The 20,185-nt window shown below is 28.9% G+C and overlaps 1 protein-coding gene across 1 annotated transcript in view; it reads left to right on the top strand.

Moving 5' to 3' along the window:
• cpo (couch potato) overlaps positions 1–20,185 on the top strand; it is a 75,967-nt gene that overhangs the window by 43,710 nt on the left and 12,072 nt on the right. Inside the window, exons 5-11 of the mRNA XM_070647148.1 lie at positions 3,247–3,378; positions 3,450–3,512; positions 8,581–8,650; positions 9,533–9,613; positions 11,466–11,611; positions 13,449–13,666; positions 17,972–18,600. Of these exons, the coding sequence (XP_070503249.1) occupies positions 3,247–3,378; positions 3,450–3,512; positions 8,581–8,650; positions 9,533–9,613; positions 11,466–11,611; positions 13,449–13,666; positions 17,972–18,359 (1,098 nt within the window). The 3' untranslated portion in view covers positions 18,360–18,600. The remainder of the gene's footprint in view (positions 1–3,246; positions 3,379–3,449; positions 3,513–8,580; positions 8,651–9,532; positions 9,614–11,465; positions 11,612–13,448; positions 13,667–17,971; positions 18,601–20,185) is intronic.

Here is a 20,185-nt window from a genome sequence, read left to right as displayed (position 1 = left end):
CAATTTGTAGTCAGTCTTTAACATTTTTTTGCTGTAAACCATGTCATGTCTTTGTGATATCTGTGTCTATGTTAATTACACGTTTGAATCAATTTTTGTTGCTGTCACTGCCTCTTGCTGCAGTCAAACGCATCATTATTCACATCATCTGTCTATATCGTCATCTTCATCATCTTTGCCGCAATGTAATTTACTTTTTTTTATTTAGCATTTTAGTGCATTTCGTTGGCATTTTCATAAATGGGAATGATGATATTGTCACGTTTTGTCCGTCCGTCCATTCGTTCAAATAGGTTCTTATTTGACCATTTGTATGTATGTCTTACTCTAAGAGTTCCTCCTTAAACTAATTATAAGGTACAACCGAAATATATAGACCTGCAGTTCTTTGTCGAACCTAAGTTTTAAATCTATATCAGCAACGACTGATCACTTCTAAACTTGTTCTGTTTATTTTTCATTTCACAGTTGAATTAAAAACAACATAAACATGACGTGAATTCCTTCTTGTTGATATTTTTCTTCTTGTAAAATTTTCATTCTAGAATGAAAATCTAATTTTCCTATAAATATTTTTGTTTCTTTTCGCGATGACACTTTATAGATTTAATTATAACTATCCACTCGTGTGCGCGTCGCATGATCAAGAATTTTTCATTTTTCATTAAAATAAAATAGGAAGAAGAATAATATGAGTAACTGAGTATATATGTCACGATGAGAAGACTATTATGATGCATTTAATATTATTAGGAAATAAAAAGTTAACAATTTCATAAACAGGGCAAATTTTAAGGATTGTCGTAAAAATTTGATGCTGTCTTGTCGAATTCAATACTATTTTACCAACTCCCTCTCTTCCCCAAAATACGCCCTAAGTTGTATGTCTAATCCTAAGAAAAGTTCCGAAAATGTCTTGATTCAACTTTTCTACCTTATGATTAAACATACAGTAGGTTGAGTTGCCAGTCAAAAACATTTTAAGCAACTTTTTTAAAAAACCTGTACAGAGAAAAGTATTTTTTTCTACGAGAAAATCTAGAAGGCATATAGAGACAAAATCTTGAATAAGAAGAAGTGCTTGCACACGTTAGAATCATCTCCGATATTATAAATCTGGCAAATTACTGGCAGATGGTAGTAGTGCTATAAAATAGTTGAAATTATTTTAATAATTAATTTGCATAGTGATTTATGAGCAATTCAAAAAGATATGAATTTGATGTAAAGGGTTTTTTAAAGTATTAGGCATTCAGCAATCTGATTTGCTTGCATCCAAAATTTAATTTTCTAATATTTGCACTTACTAAATGCCTAATTGATTGTGTAACGATCCGCATGCATACTCAATCAATTTTCCTTTACCGTCATCAGATGAATGAGTGAATTTTTTTCATAAACTGCGTTTCTAAATGAAATATCATGATATTCACATCAGATATATGCAATTCATAATTTATGGCTACATGCTGAAAAATGTTTACTTCAAATATTTTTTGTAAAATCATAAAAAAGGGATTCAATTTCAATAGAGAGAGATAAAAATATGAAAATCATGAAAAATACAAAAGTCGATTATTTCTGATTCAGCATTAAGTTTGGCATACGATAATTTTTCATCAGAGATATTTTATTAGACACACAAAGAATTACCTTTTATGGCAGCTTTTTTGTTCATCGTACATATTGCATACTAATAATGAAACATATAAATATTATTCGTAGTACTTATTCCGCTTGCAGCAGTAGCACGGACTGAAAATATGATGTTGATCGAGATAAGACAGCGCATTTTCTTTGAAAAATTTGTTTGTAATTCAGGTGAAATTCCTTTCAAATCAGTCTTCAAATTCCATTTGTATTTTATGCAAAAAAAGAAACTTTTTTTCAATTAAGCAAATTGTTCGGTAATAAAAGACCGACAAAAATGAACTTGAAGTAAATAGTTTTCATGATTTTCAATTCATCACGAAATAGATTGGTTTTAAATTTTAAAAAATGCAAACAATCATCAATCTTGAACTAATTAAACCAACTATCTATTTAGTAGCAAAAAATTTCATACCTCATCACCTCACATTTCTAAAACAAAAAATCTGCTTAAAAAGTACCTCGTTGAATAAAGACTGAAAAAACATTTGTAGATATGCTGCTGCTATGCAAAATGAGAAAGAGCCAGCAAAAGTGAAGTGCAAAGTGGCACAATTTAATTTTTAGATAACGTGATAACACACGATTTTGTGTTCATTCATTTTGATGTTGTACATTTAATAGAAAGCGATGTCAAGCGGGAGAGATGAGAGGAGAGAAAAAAAGAAAAAAAAGGAAGAAACATGGAAATTTTTATAATATCAAATAAATACACAAAGTGAATGAGAAAAAGAACAAAAAAAATTGAAAAGCCAAAAAATGGAGTGGCGACATTAAACCTTGCGGTGAAATTTAGATTTCTTCTTCTTATTCTTCCTCCTCTTTACTTGTACATTGTACCTGTATTTTGATTTTAAAAAGAAGGATGCCCAGTTTGGAACACAATGAATTTTATGATAAGGAATGTGCCGTGATCAAAGGAAATTTTTGAAGATGGATAGACAATTTCAGATATCTTTGAAGCTATTGTTATTTTCTTTTAATAATTCATTATTGGATGAGATTTATTGATTAAATCATTTAAGTCCACTGTATATTTTCTATTACGTGTAGAAAAGCAACAGTAAATCAATCAAGTGATCACATAAAAATTTAATATTTCCCCTCGAGTACCTTACAAAACTAAATCAGCACAGTTCCATATCCACATATATTTTCCATTTCCACTTACGAAATACAAAACCAATCAAAACTATCTTCATAAATATTCTTTGGAATAAAATAGAAATCATTGCGAATCTCATCAATTTCACCAATTCTATCAAGTATTTTCTCTCAAAACATACCCTTTGTATTCATCATTTCAAACTGGGGAATATGCAAATCGAGTAAACAAAGCTTTTTGATGTGTTTTTATAATAAAAAAAGAGAGTGGGAAAAACCTACAGGAAAAAAAATCCATATCGTTTATAATTTGAATTATTCAGATGTATAGCTCCGATTACGTAATATATTTTTTAAATTATTCTTTTTTTATTTCTTCCTCTTCGAACCTCGCTTTATGCATTAATGGAATTATGATTGAGAAATATTGATAAAAGGATTTGTTTTGAGCAAAAAAAAAATTCTAACCTTAAATTTTATTTTATTCTGCAGGTAAGGACACTTTTCGTAAGTGGCCTCCCGATGGATGCAAAGCCCCGTGAATTGTACTTATTGTTTAGAGCTTATGATGGTTATGAAGGATCATTATTGAAAGTCACAAGCAAAAATGGAAAGACAGCATCGGTAATTTATGGCATATTGAATGTTAGGCCATGTTTATCTAATAGAATACATTTCATAAATTATTTTAACAGCCGGTCGGATTTGTCACATTCAATACAAGAGCTGGAGCTGAGGCAGCAAAACAGGATTTACAGGTAAGACAATATCGATAAGTACTTCACATTCAACACAACAGATCAGACAAACCCTCTTTATTTTCTGTATACCTTCATCAATTATTTTATTCTCATCTTTCTATCTATGCCCAATTTCCATAAAAACATATTTCATATACAAGAGCTTTAACTATATAAAATGAAAAGTATTTTTTTATGTATGATAAATGTGTGTGTTTGTGGGCGGCTGAAAAAAAATTCTCATATGTATAACTTTATCATCCAATTCAGTATACAATCATCCCATGATTTAAGAGCTCCATTCCTATCTATCTCTAAACATATCATCAAATTTTCTGACCCCTTTTTCCCTTTAGATATGTTTTGTTGGAATTCCTTAATGGGGCTTCAGTTTGAATTTTGACAGATTTTGGGATATTTTATTTTTGTACAAAAAATTTCTTCAGAATGTGTCAATTTATTATAGATTTTTTTTTAAATTTCTGATATGATTTAGATATCTTGAAATCTTAGAACCTTTAAAACCAAGTTCAACATGATGTGCAAAAAAGGGGATAAAAAATTTAAAAAAAATCATTTGTCTTTCAGTATCTTTTCATCTCTATTACTTGTCTTTCTAAATTCCAGAGCTCGAAGTCGAGTAAAGTCGACTAGAACCGAGTTAAGTCGACTAGAGTCAATTTGAAGTTTTTTGATTCGGCTAGATTATACTTAAATTCAATCGACGAGCTCTGCTAAATTCTTCATTTTCATAAAATATTCTGACAAAACCATTCTAAAACCATTTATACTGTTTTTGAGGATAATACTTAAAGTATTTATGAGCTCGTTCAACAACCTCTCGAATGTCTCTTACATACACAACATTTGTCGTCGTCATATGTTTCATACATTAATGTTCAATAAAATTGCCTTTCCAACAATATAACATAAAAGTAAGAATATTTTTTTCGATCAAGAGGAAATTGTGAGCATGTGTGTGCTTGAACTATTGAGAAATTTTCTTTTTTTTTGTATTTTTCTCGATACCACTTGCAGCAAAATTTATTGAATAACTTTTTAATTAAAAATTGAAATAATATTTTTTCCCTAGCACTTCTCTATAAGATCCTCTTCTTTCCTACTTACACTATCAGCATTCGCATCTCATTCTTGTCAATTTCATAACATAGCGCACAATATAAAATTTTCAAGTGCATTTAAAATTTCAAAAATTCATTTTTACTGTAGAGTTTTCACACTGCTTTGTACTGAATCTATTTCTCATTTCAAATTGACAATTTAAAAATATGCTGAATCCCAAAAGCACAACAGAAGCATCAGCAACAGCAAAGCAATGAAAAAAGAGCAAAAATAGAGTTTTCACAATATCTTATTCTTGTCTTGAAAGTTGTTATTGGCTAAAGAACTGGATAGTTGCATTGGACAATGTTGTACGATTTAGTGAAGTTACATGCACTAATGTTAAACTGATTCCACTAAAATATTCAAAATGTTCAAAATTAAGATGAATATCCCATAATATTATCGTTTCAATTTCTTTAAATCACGTGACACATTTAACTTTCGTTTTTTCATGTTATATTATATAAAATAACATTTAAAATCCTTGATGTGCTGTGAATGAAATTAATGCTCGTGTGCATAAAGAGACAACAAAGAACAAAACGAAAAGCTCTGGCAATCAATAAATATCATCTCTCATTTCGCAATATGAAAATTTTTTGTTATCCCTTATGTGCAAGTATCAAATCTATAGAAATGTATATGAACAAAAGTATGACACAATTTTTTTTAGTTATTCCTTTCAAATAGCTAGTATCACGTATCATATATTATGAAAATAAAAGTTTAAAATTAATATCAATATTTATACATATATATCACATAAAATCGACACAAATTCACATATATACACATAAATATCTACACTGATGATACACCACCGAGAAAAAATATATCTATGACACACATTTATAATTATAATCATTACATTTAAAGAGAAAATGCATTTGCGAATATGAAAATTAATTTACACGCATCCGCGTACAAGTTGTTTTCATTGTAAGTTTAAGGTTATTGAAATAAAACAATCGATAAAAATAATCATACGGATGAATTATTATACCCGTAAAACACAAAATAAATGAATTAAGATAGAAAATAAAGCTCATTACTACCTAATAAAGGATTTAAAACATGTCCAGAAAATTTGTAATAGAAATTATTCTAAGGACTTGAGCAAAGAGGCGGAAACGACAAGAAAAACTTTTTGTTCCCTCTGCTTAGTTTTAAATAAATGGAAATTCTTTAAATTGTTTTTTTTTTCTTCTATTCTTTTCCATCTTCATTCAGGTCTCATTTTATATTCATGCCATATCAATAGTTTTATTGGTTGAATGTTTTTTTTCCTTCTTTTATCATGATATATAAACATGTACATACAATTTCTCTGTCTATCTTCCTTAACTGAAAATCTACATATATACACTATATATTGTTATAGTGTCTTTATTGTTGGAACAAAAAACTAAATTTAAAAAAAAGGATGAATGAGAAAAAAAGTTTGGAAAAACTTATTTAAATATTATGTTAAGCTCAAGATTCTAATCAATTTTTCTATAATTCAATAAGCTTCAAAAACTTTTTATAACTTCTTTTATTCAAGTCAAAATTGACTTGTCAGTCCAAAATAACAGAACCCATACGTTCTAGTAAATATAAAGCACTTAATTGAAAACATAGTAATCCACGAAATTATATGTATAACATGGGTACGAAAAGGTACAAGACACAATAAAATGTATACAAACTATATCACACGAGAATAAATATTTTAGTTTGTTTTCTTTATACCATACTGAATGCTTTTTACATCCTTGAGGGCCTTCAAGTTATGCAAGTTGAATATCAAAGTACTTTATTTTATAGCTTTTTATAGACCGGCCCACCCATCATGCATTATCTATTGAGAGATTTCTTTCTGTGCCGTCTAGAATTTTATTTTATTTCTAAGGTGAACTCGTCGTACTTCGAGACGATACTAACGTCTTTGTACATTTTTATCTACTTTGCCACATATATGCAAGCATGCATGCATGTCTTGTACTTCGTTTCATGGCTTTTCTTATTTTTTTTTTTTTTTTTTTTTGTAAATTAAACTTTTATAAACAAGCTTTTAGTATGAAGCTGTGTATGAGAAACTGACAGACAACGACGACAGTGGAGCCTAAGATCATATTTATATTCTATTTTTTTCTGTCTGAAATGTTTTTATTTATCCTCAAGTTTCATTTCTTATTTAAGAAAAAAGAAAAACATTTTCCATCTTTTTTGCCTACCTTCACTTAACTTTCTGTCGTCATTGTCATCGTTTTCCGCATATGCACAAGAAAAGAAACAGATTGTTAGAACTAAATATGTGGAATAATAATATATAAGTTTATGTACACACTGTTTGCCGTAAGGATAAAAAGCCTTAAATAACAAACTTTCAACTCTATTTGAAATTTTAAACTACCACATGCTGACAATTTATTAAGTTCATTTTGCGGTATGCAATAACCGTAACGATTAGCAAAATCATTATCTTAGTAATGATTGACAATTGTGCCTCAATCTTGTCTAAACATTTCCTGCATTACAATAAGCATATTCATGTTCAATTTTGTAAGCATACTCATGAGCATGCTCCATGTCAGTTCGGGTTAATGCCTCAAAATGGCACCAAACATTTAAAGATCTGAACCTCTATTTTCATCTCATTTTTCCCTTTATTTATATTTCCTTTTGTCGTAAGGATTACGATATAAAATGAGATTTTTCTTAACAATGAGTGTCTGTAAAGCTAAATAATGCTTTACACTTTTAAGAGCGGATAGAGATAAGAATCAACACAACCATAACACATAATTTAAGCTATTTAATCGCGCGCATGAGAGGTTATAAAAATGGAGGGAAAATTATGTACAGACATATATTTTAATCGATTGTTAACATACAGTACTTGCTAAATGTTTAAAAACATTTATCTCAGAGATTCAAAAAAAAAAAAATGAGGGAAAAATGAAAAACTTTTTTTCTTCCTTTATTTTCATGTTTTTCTTTTTGCTCTAGTATCCTTAAAAACGAAGTTGAAGACGAATTCATTTATTTATGTTAAGATAATTTTTTTTTCATTCAACATAAAAGTTTTTCATTTTTTTCTCATCCTGTTTGTACATGCATGCTTATAGATACAATTTTTATAGTGTGTTGATTTATTCAGTAGAACATTTTGGAGTAGAACAGAATCTAAGCATTTTCTTTTAAATTTTATCCTTCTTGAAAATTTTTTTTAAATGAAGATTGAATTTCCCAAAAAAAAACAGCTTTAGGAACTGTTCACTTATTACGTGATATGCAACCTGTATGCGATGGCATACTACAGAACGACTAAATAATTTAAGAAATGTCCACCAATTTATTAAACTTTCGGGAGATCCAAACCCTCTTCAATTAAAACAAAAAACAAGAGAACTTATGTTGATAATAACTATGCTGATTTTCCCTTTTAAAAGGATATAAAAAATCAGAACTTTAAATATTTTTCATTCATCCATTCTGCGGTTTTGCTGTAATAATCATTTTTTTTAAACTTTAAACATGCATAAGCCATATGCAGATGTTTTACTTATGTGTATGCATATGATGTACATACATAAAAATCGAGAATATGACGATACTGACTGACTGAATGTTGGAAGGATAAATGAGATTCGAAATGTAGATGAAATATTAATGCTGCATTTTCAGCATTTATACCTGATATGTATATATATGTACATACATTTTCACTGCATTAACATGCATTTTTTATATTTTAATTTAACCGACAAAAATTGTTCAGTCCCATACTAAGTATAATTATGTGAGTGAAAACAAAATTAATTAAAAAATGAGTTAAGTCACACATTTTAATAAGAGTCAACTATATTTTTCAATTACTCGCGAATGCAATTTCTCATTATTATTATCACTATTACACACAAAAAACATCCAATTTTTAATTTCATATGTATTATAACTACAATACAACAATTTGCAGCAGGGTGTACGATTTGATCCCGATATGCCCCAAACAATTCGCTTGGAGTTTGCAAAGAGTAACACTAAAGGTAAGACTAACTGCAACCAAAAAAATATAAAAAAAGTGTTAGAAAAAATAAGATACAAGAATAAAAAAGGAGAAGAAAGGACTGAAGCGAATAAAAAGTTGTCTCGAAGGTATTGGCATTAAAGGTGCTTTAAACTTTTTCTCTTACTCACTGTCTTTTTTGTCATCATCTTCGAGATATGTGTGTATTTTTTGTTCACCTCTTTCTACTTCTTTTCATTTTTTTTTGCTCCTTCAAACGTGAAAAGCTCTTTCAATGATATAAAAACTCTTAAAGATCGGAAAATAAAGTTTTCCGTTTACTTTAATCCAATGAAAATGGACGAGAAGATGCCATGAAAAATGAAATTTAAAAAGCAAATAATATATTGAAATTTAATCATTATAATGCAGCATCAGTAGAACGTGAAAGCGTGAATGAAAAGTTTTTCGGTTTAAAACTTCCTTTTTCGATTCAGGACATGATTGAAATTTTAAGAATATTCATATTTCCTTCTGATATGTGTTGACATTTTTTAAAGTAATTTTTAAGACTTTTAAAAGGAATATAATTTATCATCGTAGCTTTATACCCGATTAGCTCGAAATTTTTCATGTCAGCTAGGTGGTAGCTAAATGGTAAATTTTATGGTAGCTAACATGGTGTCATTTGTTCCCAATCTGGATGAATATCAAGAGAATTTGATGTCAACACCTGCATTCCTAATTTTTTAAAAAGAGCTTTTAAGGATTGAGTTTTGGAGGAGCAACTTGTTAAAAATAATAATTAGTTTTACCAATGGAAAAAATTACTCAAAACCAAATGCAACTGATATTTTTTTCTACATATTTTATTTATTTCTTATTGCAACTCATTTACAAAATCCAATCAATATATTTGTAGTCAGTAAACCTAAGCCCACACAAAATGCATCATCAACAGCCGCACATCCTGCATTACAGATGCACCCACTTGCTGCCGGACGTAAGTATCTACTACTCCTAAAATTCTATCCATAGATTTTGAATGAATTCAAGAACAAAAAACTGTATTTTTGTCGAGGCTTGCAAAATTTTCTTGGTGATTTATCAAAAAAATAAAACAGCTTTAACTCACTTTTTTATATTCACACAATAATTCATATTTTTCCATCATCCTACTTTACCTTACTTATTGCAAAAAAAAATAATACCAACCAAAATATTATTCGAAGTAAAAGTTCACTTATTTATCTCGCATTTGCTGTTATTTACTTTCTGATTTTGTAAAAAAAAAATAACGCATCTTTCTCAGGAGAATTAAAAATTTTCATACCTTAACACAGGTTATCTAATAACGTTAATGAATAAATACTCAAGCAACATCAATAAAGAATGCAAAATTTTTTTAGGCTCCTTGGCAAAATTTTAAAGGCTCCGCTAAACTTCTTTTATTAACACGAAATGGAAGCCCCCTTATAGTGGGCACACAAATGGAGAGGTTTAGCAGAGCCTTTAATGTTCGTGATCTAAAATTCAATGATATATGCAAAGCATAAAATAAAAAAACACACATAAATATTACTTTCATGAGAAAAGTGCGTTAAAAAACAGTCAAAAAAGTAATATCAAATCCTCGTTGTTTTTGCCTTCTTATTCCTTTCATTCTTCAATCGAAATACAAACTGCAAGAAAATTGAAAAAGTTTTTGATTATGCAAAAAAGAGAAGCAAGAAAGAAAAATCATCTACAAGCATATTTTTTTTTTTTTCACTTTAATGAAAAGAAAATTTAAAAAAATGAACCAAATATAAGTAAATAATAGAAAAAAAGAACTGGAATTGATGGTGGAGGAAACTTGTAAAACTTTTTTTCGTTCATTTAATTTTGGGGTTTTGTGTATAGATAATCTAGAAGGAAATTTACATTTCATTCAAATTTTCATTGAAGTCTGCCTTTTTTCTTATATTATTAAATTGCTGTTTCGATAAATGAAGATTCTCAAGGAACTTGTTCCTTAGGATGTATTTTGAAAATAAATTTAGGTGTTTTTTAATTACACAAAAAGTTGCTATTTAAACACATTTATTAGATTAGGGTTGATGTCGTTTAGTTCGGCACAAATTATTTATGCAACAGTATGATGCCATGCTGTCATGAAAACTTTGTGCCGATAGGATTATCATATTAAGTTTTTCAATAATTCTAACGATTTCATCTCAGTACAAAAAGTCATGTACACAAGTATTATTAACGACATGAAAACAACATTACCTGTTGTATTTACAGAAACAAAGGCAAATGTAAATAGCAAATGATAAACAATATGCTCGCGAAAATTAACTACGCGAACATATAAAAATCATTAGACGTCTAATGAGGCTTCAATGAAAATCATGCAAATTTTATAAAATTCAATTTCCCTTACTTTATATTTCTTTCGAGCGTGCTTTATATTCTCGTCATAAAACTTGATTTTATCAAACAAAACAGTTGCAAGCTACAAAACAAAAATTGGAAGGGAGGAAAAAAAATCACAAGCAAGAAAAGCAAAGATAAAAGAAGAATTAATTTGCAATTTCTTTTAAAATGCATAATGCAACCTCACAAGAAATTTATTTTCCTCACAGTTGCAGTTGTTCTTTTCAGCAAACTTTTTACTGTCTCCCTTGTTCGTACTTTACAATTTTTTATTCTTTCGCCAATTATAATGAGACTAAAATACATAAAAATGATTAAAAACAACATAAAGCCCTTTATTCATGAACAGAATTCCATTTTGTATTTTTATAATTATTACTTTAAAAATTATTGATGTAAAAATTTTCCTCTTTTTTTCTTTCCAAAATTCTTTCCAGACTTAGGAGCTCCTTTTTTTCCTGGTGGCCATGAATTATGGCATCATCCTTTAGCATATTCAGCAGCAGCCGCTGAATTGCCAGGTTCAGCTGCAGCCTTACAACACGCAACGCTAGTTCATCCGGCTCTGCATCCCCAGATGCCGGTGAGGTCTTACCTCTGACTAAATAATGACCAGGTAAATATTAGCAATTGATGTATAATTTTGTAATTTGTATATAGTGTAACTAACATGACTTATTTGAAACTATTGATGATGGATTAACGAATTTTACTCATATTCACACAGCACTTATATAATAGATTTGAACAAGATTTTAATTTATTAATGTGACATTTTTAATGTTTCCTATTAGAATATTAAAAATACTCATGTTATTTATGGTCAAATGAAAAATATTTTAACATATTTTAATGAGGTTTTAAGTAAAATAATACTAATACGGTGTGAATATGATTGAAATGGCTTAAAGTCAACCACGCCCATCATATTTGACATTGACTTATCAACAAATGACATCGCGACTATTAAATATGGGAAATAAATGTTCATTATTTTGATTTTTGCTGTGACATTACAACAAATAAATGACAAAAATTGCTGATATGTTATTACCCACATAACAAAAAAGAATCAAGCTCATTGGAGTAATAATAATGCAAAACGAAAAATTTTTAATTTACCCACAATATATTTTTTACATACCATGCCATCACGCGACTCGAGCGACTTACTCGACAAAGCTAATAAAAGATTTACATTTGTTTGATTAAAATGAGGTTGAAAATGTGTCCCTTAGATTTTACTTTCACACATACTCACCACACTCTTGCTCCCTTATAAAAGTCAATATTCATATGCATGAGATTATAAAAACACTTCACCATTCATAATAATAAGTATAGCACGGGAAGTCAAATTAATGGAAAAAGAGAGAAATATACATTTCATTAAGTACTATAAAGCATCATGCATCAAAAAAATTTAATTATGATTTTTTTTTTGTCCTTTTTCGTATGTGAACGTGTTTTTTTATGTGTCTTTGCGTCTGACTCGCAAAGCTATTTATTTCGCTATGCACGACAATTAACAGCAATGAAAAATTACACCGTCAGTCATAACTTTTCATTGAGCTTGAAAGAAAGATTTATGTTGAATTTTTTTAAATATGTCTAAAATCACTCTGAAAATATATAGTTTTGGGTTGGAACTACTATTAGTCTAATGTACACAATTTGAAGCGCAATCTCTTCTGATTTGTAGATAGTGTCATTTGTATTTTGATTGACTGGTTGTCTGTCTGTAAAAGAGCATAATGGTTGAATTTATGAATTGCAATTTATGATTTGATTTATTTTATATTCCTTCACTATTTTACATTCTCATTAGGGAGTTTAGAGACCAAACTCAAATTAAAACTTTCGAGAATTTCTTAATTCATTCTATTCGACATTTTAAGAAGAAAATGATGAGAAAATCATCAACAGTCAATCCTAATTAAGTATATAAACTAGGACAACTTAGTCCTACCTTTCCAGTTTTCAGTCCCACCTTAAACGTACCTCATAAAATGCGCTACAAAAAGAAATATTCACAAAAAACATAAAATTTACGTTTTTTTGGATTTAGATGTGAATGAGCGCCTTTTCATGCATAAACACTACACGTCTCTCATTTTTTTTTTTTTTGTTTTGTTTCTTGACACGATATCATGCGATAAAGCTATTTTTTTTTTTTTCATTATTATGGAAATTTTTATTTCTACGTCGCGAGAGAGAAAAACAAAAAAAAAAGAAAAAGTAATTATAATTGGCGAACGAAACGAGACTTACTGGTGACAAAGCTTCGTTGACTGAGCTTAATACCTGTTCGAAGAAAAATAAATGAAAAACAGAAATTGAATGAATGAAAAATAAAAATCAATAAAAATAAAACTTTTTTCCAACAGCAGCAGCAACAGCAACAAAATTTAACAATTCAGCCCCATCATCCATCAACAATGCATTTATCTGGAGCATCAGCTGGCCTTTCTACCGGTCATTTTTTAGCCAGCCCAGCATTAGCAAGTCCTGTTGGTTCAACTGGAACTACCCAGCCTCCTAATCAACCAATATCTGCTAATGCTCCATGCTCGACATTATTTGTTGCAAATTTAGGTCAATTTGTATCTGAACACGAACTGAAAGAGATATTTGCTAGGTAAGTGTCAAATATGTCCATTTACGATTTTGTCTCTATCCTCCCACCACCACCATCTCCTTTTCTCCCATTCCAATATGTCCATTCAATAGATTTTATTATGTATTATCTTCATTTTTTCTTAGTTTGTTATATTATGTTTTGCCTCAGTTCCGAATATTTGAAAACCCCCAACTACCTTCTATTTACATTATATTATTGAGTTTCATTTACGCTGCTGCGTTGATGTTAATCGAAATTTATTGAATGAATGAATGCCATAGAAAAAAATGTATAGTTTGTTATTATGTTCACATGTCGTGTGTCTCTCATTGTTTCCTTTTCAAACCAAAGTCATAGACTTTCATAGGTAAATTACCGCGACATGATTTGTGATATAACCAGTAAAAGTCAATATGTAGGTAAATTTGAATTGACGTAGTCGCAATAACTACTGCATTGTAACGATATTTTCGTGCCCTGACAAAATCATAAATCATTTTGATGCGCCATTCAATAAATTTTCCTTTACCATCCCGTGCTTAAAAGCTATATAGATTTCCACTGTCTATTTTTTTATGCTCATTTTTATATACCAACCATGATTTATATGTTATTTTATTTCTCTCATTCACCTTCTAAATGTGATACACAAAACTTTTTGCTTTCTTCTTATTCTTCTTGTTAACCTTGCCTACTTACATTATTTTATTTTTTTATTTTCTCGCGTTGAACCATCTAATTGTGTTCTATTTCATTCACCAAAAGCTCTATGTTTTGACATTATTTTCGCTATTTGTGTTTTATTTTTCATAGGGTGAACAGCTTTCAATAAAATAATTTCACATATGTTTTTGACATTTGATACTTAATGCTTCAACCATTTTAACCATCGAAATTATTTTAATTTTAAAAATCTATGATTACGATTGACACCATTCAATCAATAAAAAAAAGGATTCAATCTGAAGTTGTTCACCCCCTTTGAATCCATTCAATTTCACACAAAAACAGCCGATGACTTTTAGTTTTCCTTTTATATTATTTTTGTTTCGCTTTCACATCAAAAATTAAAACAAAATTATCAAAAAAGACGAAAATTATTATTTTTTTGCTTTATCACCCAATTGGCCATAAGCAATATACGTTTTTGTCATTTATTAAATTAGTTCAGTTAAAGTTTTTCTTTTTACAACACGATTGTTGTTTTTTTTTTTATTGAAACTGAACAAAAGTATTTTTTTTCATACATTCATCGTTTGTCGATTATTTAATTAGAGGTCACAAAGTTCAAAGTAAAATGATCATCGTCATGATGATTGAAGAATGTATCCATACATTTATGTGTCTATATTCCATTTAATTTAGACGATTGTGAAATTTTACATTCATTCTAAAAGTATCTTGAACTGTACTGTAGTTTCTGAAAAAATGACAGAGACACATAAAAAGTATAGCAAAAAGAAATGAACATTTTGAAATAATTGAAAAATTCTGTCACAGATCCATTCGAGTGAAATGAAATTTTAATGAATCTCTGAGGGATTTCTCATGATGATGATGAAGATATGGTGGGGAGAAAATAGAACAGACATGGTGCAATACCGATACAACAACACTGAATAAATTTGATTGGAAATTTTATAAGAATTTAAATTTAGCTGAAGCGCATTTTGATTTTTTGACTGGTCAAGAATAGGTACTGAAATTATATCAATTTGAATTTTGAACTTACTAACACTAATCAAAACATTATGCGTGCCATGTAAAACTCAGAACTTTCACTACAAAATATCAAAACCAACAAAATACCAAGCAAAAGCCCTTAAAACTATCCACAAAGCTTTGTTTTAAAATTATCGACCGAGCAGTTTCATGTTCAACAATTCAGACAAAATAAACACAAAAACGCAATTGTTTTTTCTATTTTCTCCACAAAGTGCATTAAACACAAACAAGAATGCAAGCATTTGAGACATTCAACCGTCGACTATTGTCCGCAATCATGGAATTTTCTCAATCATGAATTTTCACTCAAAATGGCATAGACAAACAAATTTATGCATATACGTGTATATGTTTGAGGTAGAGAGAATAAGAGAAGTTGTGTGGAAAATTTACATTTTTTACTTTATAGCTTCAGCTAAAACCATCAGCCATAAAATGCTATGTCACACAATATTGCAATAATGTTTATGGAAATATAAAGAATGAATAAAAATGGGAAGAAGGAGAAAAATTCTCCATTTCGTGATGAAAGTAAATTTTAATGCAAAAATTTCCATCAGAACTCAGTCATATTACTTACTAACTTTATTGCTTTGCTAACATGATGATTAAAGTTCAGATTTATAGTAAAATGCAAAAAAAATTAAAAATGATGATGGTAATTTTGCTTATGGACATAATATATCTATCTGCAAATAGAGCATTTTCTTACTGTCGTATATTATTTCACCTAATCCACTTTGTCTTTTATTGTTTGGTTAATTATAATTCAATTTTCTCAATATACAGCCAAAGGGCATGGAACTCGAGAAGTTCAAAATTATATTTTTAATCGAGGCTTAGACTAACCAATTAATAGCTAACGTTCTCAATACGACGAATGGACTTCTAAATTATTAGAATGTATTATTCAGTACATAAATATTAATACATTCCAAATTTGCTTCTATTTCATTTCGGTAGTTCACAACATCGATGCCCAAATTCATACTTTAGAGCCTACTAAACTCTAAAGCTTTAACATAACATAACGGTATGGTAAAAATATAATAATTTAGTGTCTAAGCCTTTATAAAAAAGAAAAGAAAAATCGACATAAATTGACATGAAACAAATCAGTTCCATTCCCTCTAGAAATGAGAAAAAAAATACTATTTCTTTCTTATGTAGATCATGATGATTATTATTATGTTGATGAGTTTGCATTATTCTTGAAGCAAAAAGGTATCTACTCTTTCTTTGAACGCGATTGAAATCTCGTGATTTGAACAAAAGACACACGCAAATTGTCAGTAAAAAATGAAATTTGTGATGCGGTTTTTGATTTAATAACCGTGGTGACTAGACATACTAAAGAAATTGAGCACGAGATTTATATTGATGACAATAATTTAATTTGAAATTCAATCGAGAATCAATCGAGTTTTGAGAATTTGAAACAGAACCGCATTTGTGTTTGTAGATTGATATTGTTTTCCATGAATTATGCAAATTCAGTGGTCTTCGAAAAAATTTTGTCTGATATATGTAGAGTAGGGGAAATATAGGAAATGTGTATTGTCTCATTTATCAAATTAATTGAGTCTCAATAGCATTTCCGAAAACCACAAAAAATCAACAAAACCAACAAAAAAAAATCTTTTACTTTTCAAAGTTTAATTTTCGTCAATTTTTCCGTTCTTTTTCCACTTTCTTTTTTTAAATGCAAAATTTTATATTTAGTGTCGGACAAGCAAAATAAAATAACTCAAACATTTCTAAAATGCAATATAATTAAAATGGCACCTTAAATACACACAACTTTTTTTTCGATATTTTTAATTCTGTTTTTGTGTTGCTCGTAAAAAAAATAATAATAATGAAAATTAATTATATGTTGTTGCGCTCATAATCATGAAAAAAATTAATTTTTTTTTTTTGTTGTTTTTCTTTTCTTTTTATATTTTTTTTTTCAAATCTCATTCTTGCACCACAACCACCAATACCACCACGACATCACTTTTACGTTACGTTATTTTTGCAATCTACATAATCAATCACTCTTGCTACCCCCGTACGTAACTTTAAATTACATTATAATTTTATGAAAAAAAAATTGCCATCTAACTGGTAAACTGACCACCAACCGAACAACGAAAAAAAATTGTTTTAATTACAAACCGCATAAATTTTTATTAACTTGCACCTTTTTATATTCAACCTATTCGTACGTTCAAAAAAAAACTCTTTACGAAACATGAACAAACCTCGACAACAAAAAATCAATTTAAATTATGTTGAACATCCATATCATCATCCTTTTTAACACCTTTTATTTTTTATTATTTCATTTAAAACCACCATTACCAATTCTCTATCTCTTTCCCCCTCTGCTCACATCATATACTTTTCCTGTTGTTTATTTCATTTAATGCTCAAATTTTTAACTCATATTTTTTTATTATTCGAACATTACACATCACATAAACTCCACCAACACCACATATACACATACATTTCATTAAAAAATATCTAAAAAAATATAAAAAAATATATTGAAAAATATAAAAAAATGTAACGTGGATGTCGACAACAACACTTGATGATATTGATGATTAGCTTGCCTGGTTTTAATCGTCTACGAATGCAACATACACATTTAAAGTCAATGCCACAACCACCTACACCACAAATATCTAATCCAGCGACAGTTCAACAATTAGCACATTCTGGATGCGGACAACAGGGAACGAGAACAACGAACAACAACAATAACAATAGTCAGCACATACCAGTTGCATTTGTCGAATTTCGCGATACTCAAAGTGCTGGTCAAGCGATGCAATTGTTGCAAGGAAAATACTTATTGTCATCTGATCGTGGTGCAATGCGCATTGAGTATGCTAAGTCAAAGATGGCTTTAAATGACCAAATGATTGCAACATTTCAAGCATCAATGACACCGACACTTGTATACAATGGACATCGAGTACATTATAAAATTTAATAAAAAAAACTTTTATGTTATGACCTTTTTAAAAAATAATAATCGCATCACAACAAAAAACCAACCAACAACATCAACAACAACTACTTCTATAATAGTAATAGTTACTGCATCCAAAAATGATAATTAATTAATTTTTTGTCTTTATTGCACCTCTCAAAAATAAATATCAAATATAATTAAAAATAAAAAAAATCGCACTCCAGCACCATCCGAGCACAAATGTTATCACAAAAATAACGTAAGAGAAGTATGTTTTTTTTATTATTATTTTATGTTAGTTCCTTGCTATGTTTCTCTCTATTTATATATGTACTTCAAATCTTTTCAAACACTTTTCAACTTTCAATTGCTTGTAGATTTTCAATGAACAATGATAAGATAACAAAAGTTGTTGATTCTTTAAGAAGAAAAGTTTTTTCTCCCCAAATCTTTAAGGGAATTAAAAATCTCTTTACTTTAAGGCGTCCACAATATCTTAAGATTGGAAAAGTTTCCTAAAATTTTTAAAATGTCGAGATAAGAAAGTTCAATGAATTTTACTAATGAAAATTTTACTATGGACTGCAAAATTACATTGGAATTACCCTTAGCATGCAAAGAGCATGTTCTCAAAATCACAATATATATTGTGGGAGTTTTCTAAAAATGTTAAGGTTACGTCCACTTGGATAAGAGTAGTGAAAAAAGAGTTTTATCTTATAAGTTTATTCTTTAAAGAAACATTTAACATAAAAGTTCGTTTCATTTCAATTTCAACTCATCTGAAAAGTTTTAAAATCAGAGCTAGATTTTAATTTCTTAATCAAGAACTCCTTCTTCATCTTAATTGAAGTCAAAAAAATGAATTATTTTTCATTCGACTGAGTCCTTTTTGCAGAAGACACGATGAAAAAAGAAACTAAAACTTGTAAAAGCTCAAATTTGAAAGCTAAATAGAGAGCATTGAAGCTATGAAAATCTACAAGTCAATTAGAATTTAAATTGAATGCAATTGAAAGCAAAAGCAAGTAAATGAAAAAAAGTATAATTGAAAAGAGAAGAAAATTGTATTTTATATACATATCTAATTGTTTTTAATTAACACCAATTGAGAATGAGGAAGAAACTGCACTTGAAAGTTCATCACTTTTTTTGCATGTTGCAATAACCGGACCAAAAATGAAGAAAAGAACAATGAAAATGAAAAAGTTTCTAAAGAAAAAACAATTTTTTTCTTTTTATCTCATTTTGGGGAAGTAACTTAACTTTAGTAATCCATTCATTTATTCATTTTATGTCTTAATACAATCAGAGTTGTATTATTATCCATCATACGATTACCCTTGAGGACTCTTCACTTCATTCTTTTGCTTATTTACTTACTTGCTTACTTCACTTCTCAACGTCTTATACATTATGGAAGTAAACTAACAATAAAGCATGCCAGGTATTACTGAAAGGAGCGCTTTTCTACTTTGAATAGCACATGAAAATAAATCATTGTTATGATATATAAAATTGTCTGTTTTTTGTGAAATTAGGTGAATTTATAAAACTTCACTTTGAACTTTTAAGCTTTTAACTGATTTCACTTTATTATTAATCAAAATAGAATATTTGAACAGCAATCAGAAATTTGACAAATTTCATTGCAATTGAATTAAATTTTCCTGAATTTCATGACTACTATTTCAACGTGAATTTTTGCTTTAAATACTTCCAGTCAGCACTAAATGAAAAAAAAATAGATAAAAAAGTATTTTACAGTAGTATAAAAAGTGGTACCGCTGCTGTTGGCAACAAATAACAAATTTTATGAAGTTTTATGGCATAAAAACAGCGAA

This window comes from Chironomus tepperi, unplaced genomic scaffold (assembly GCF_022539635.2).
Source record: "Chironomus tepperi strain 1889 unplaced genomic scaffold, CSIRO-AGI_Ctep_v1 contig_376, whole genome shotgun sequence".
NCBI classification, from domain to species: Eukaryota; Metazoa; Arthropoda; class Insecta; order Diptera; family Chironomidae; genus Chironomus; species Chironomus tepperi.
The sequence above is the reverse complement of the archived record's forward strand: the minus strand, read 5'-3'. Positions and strand labels throughout refer to the sequence as shown.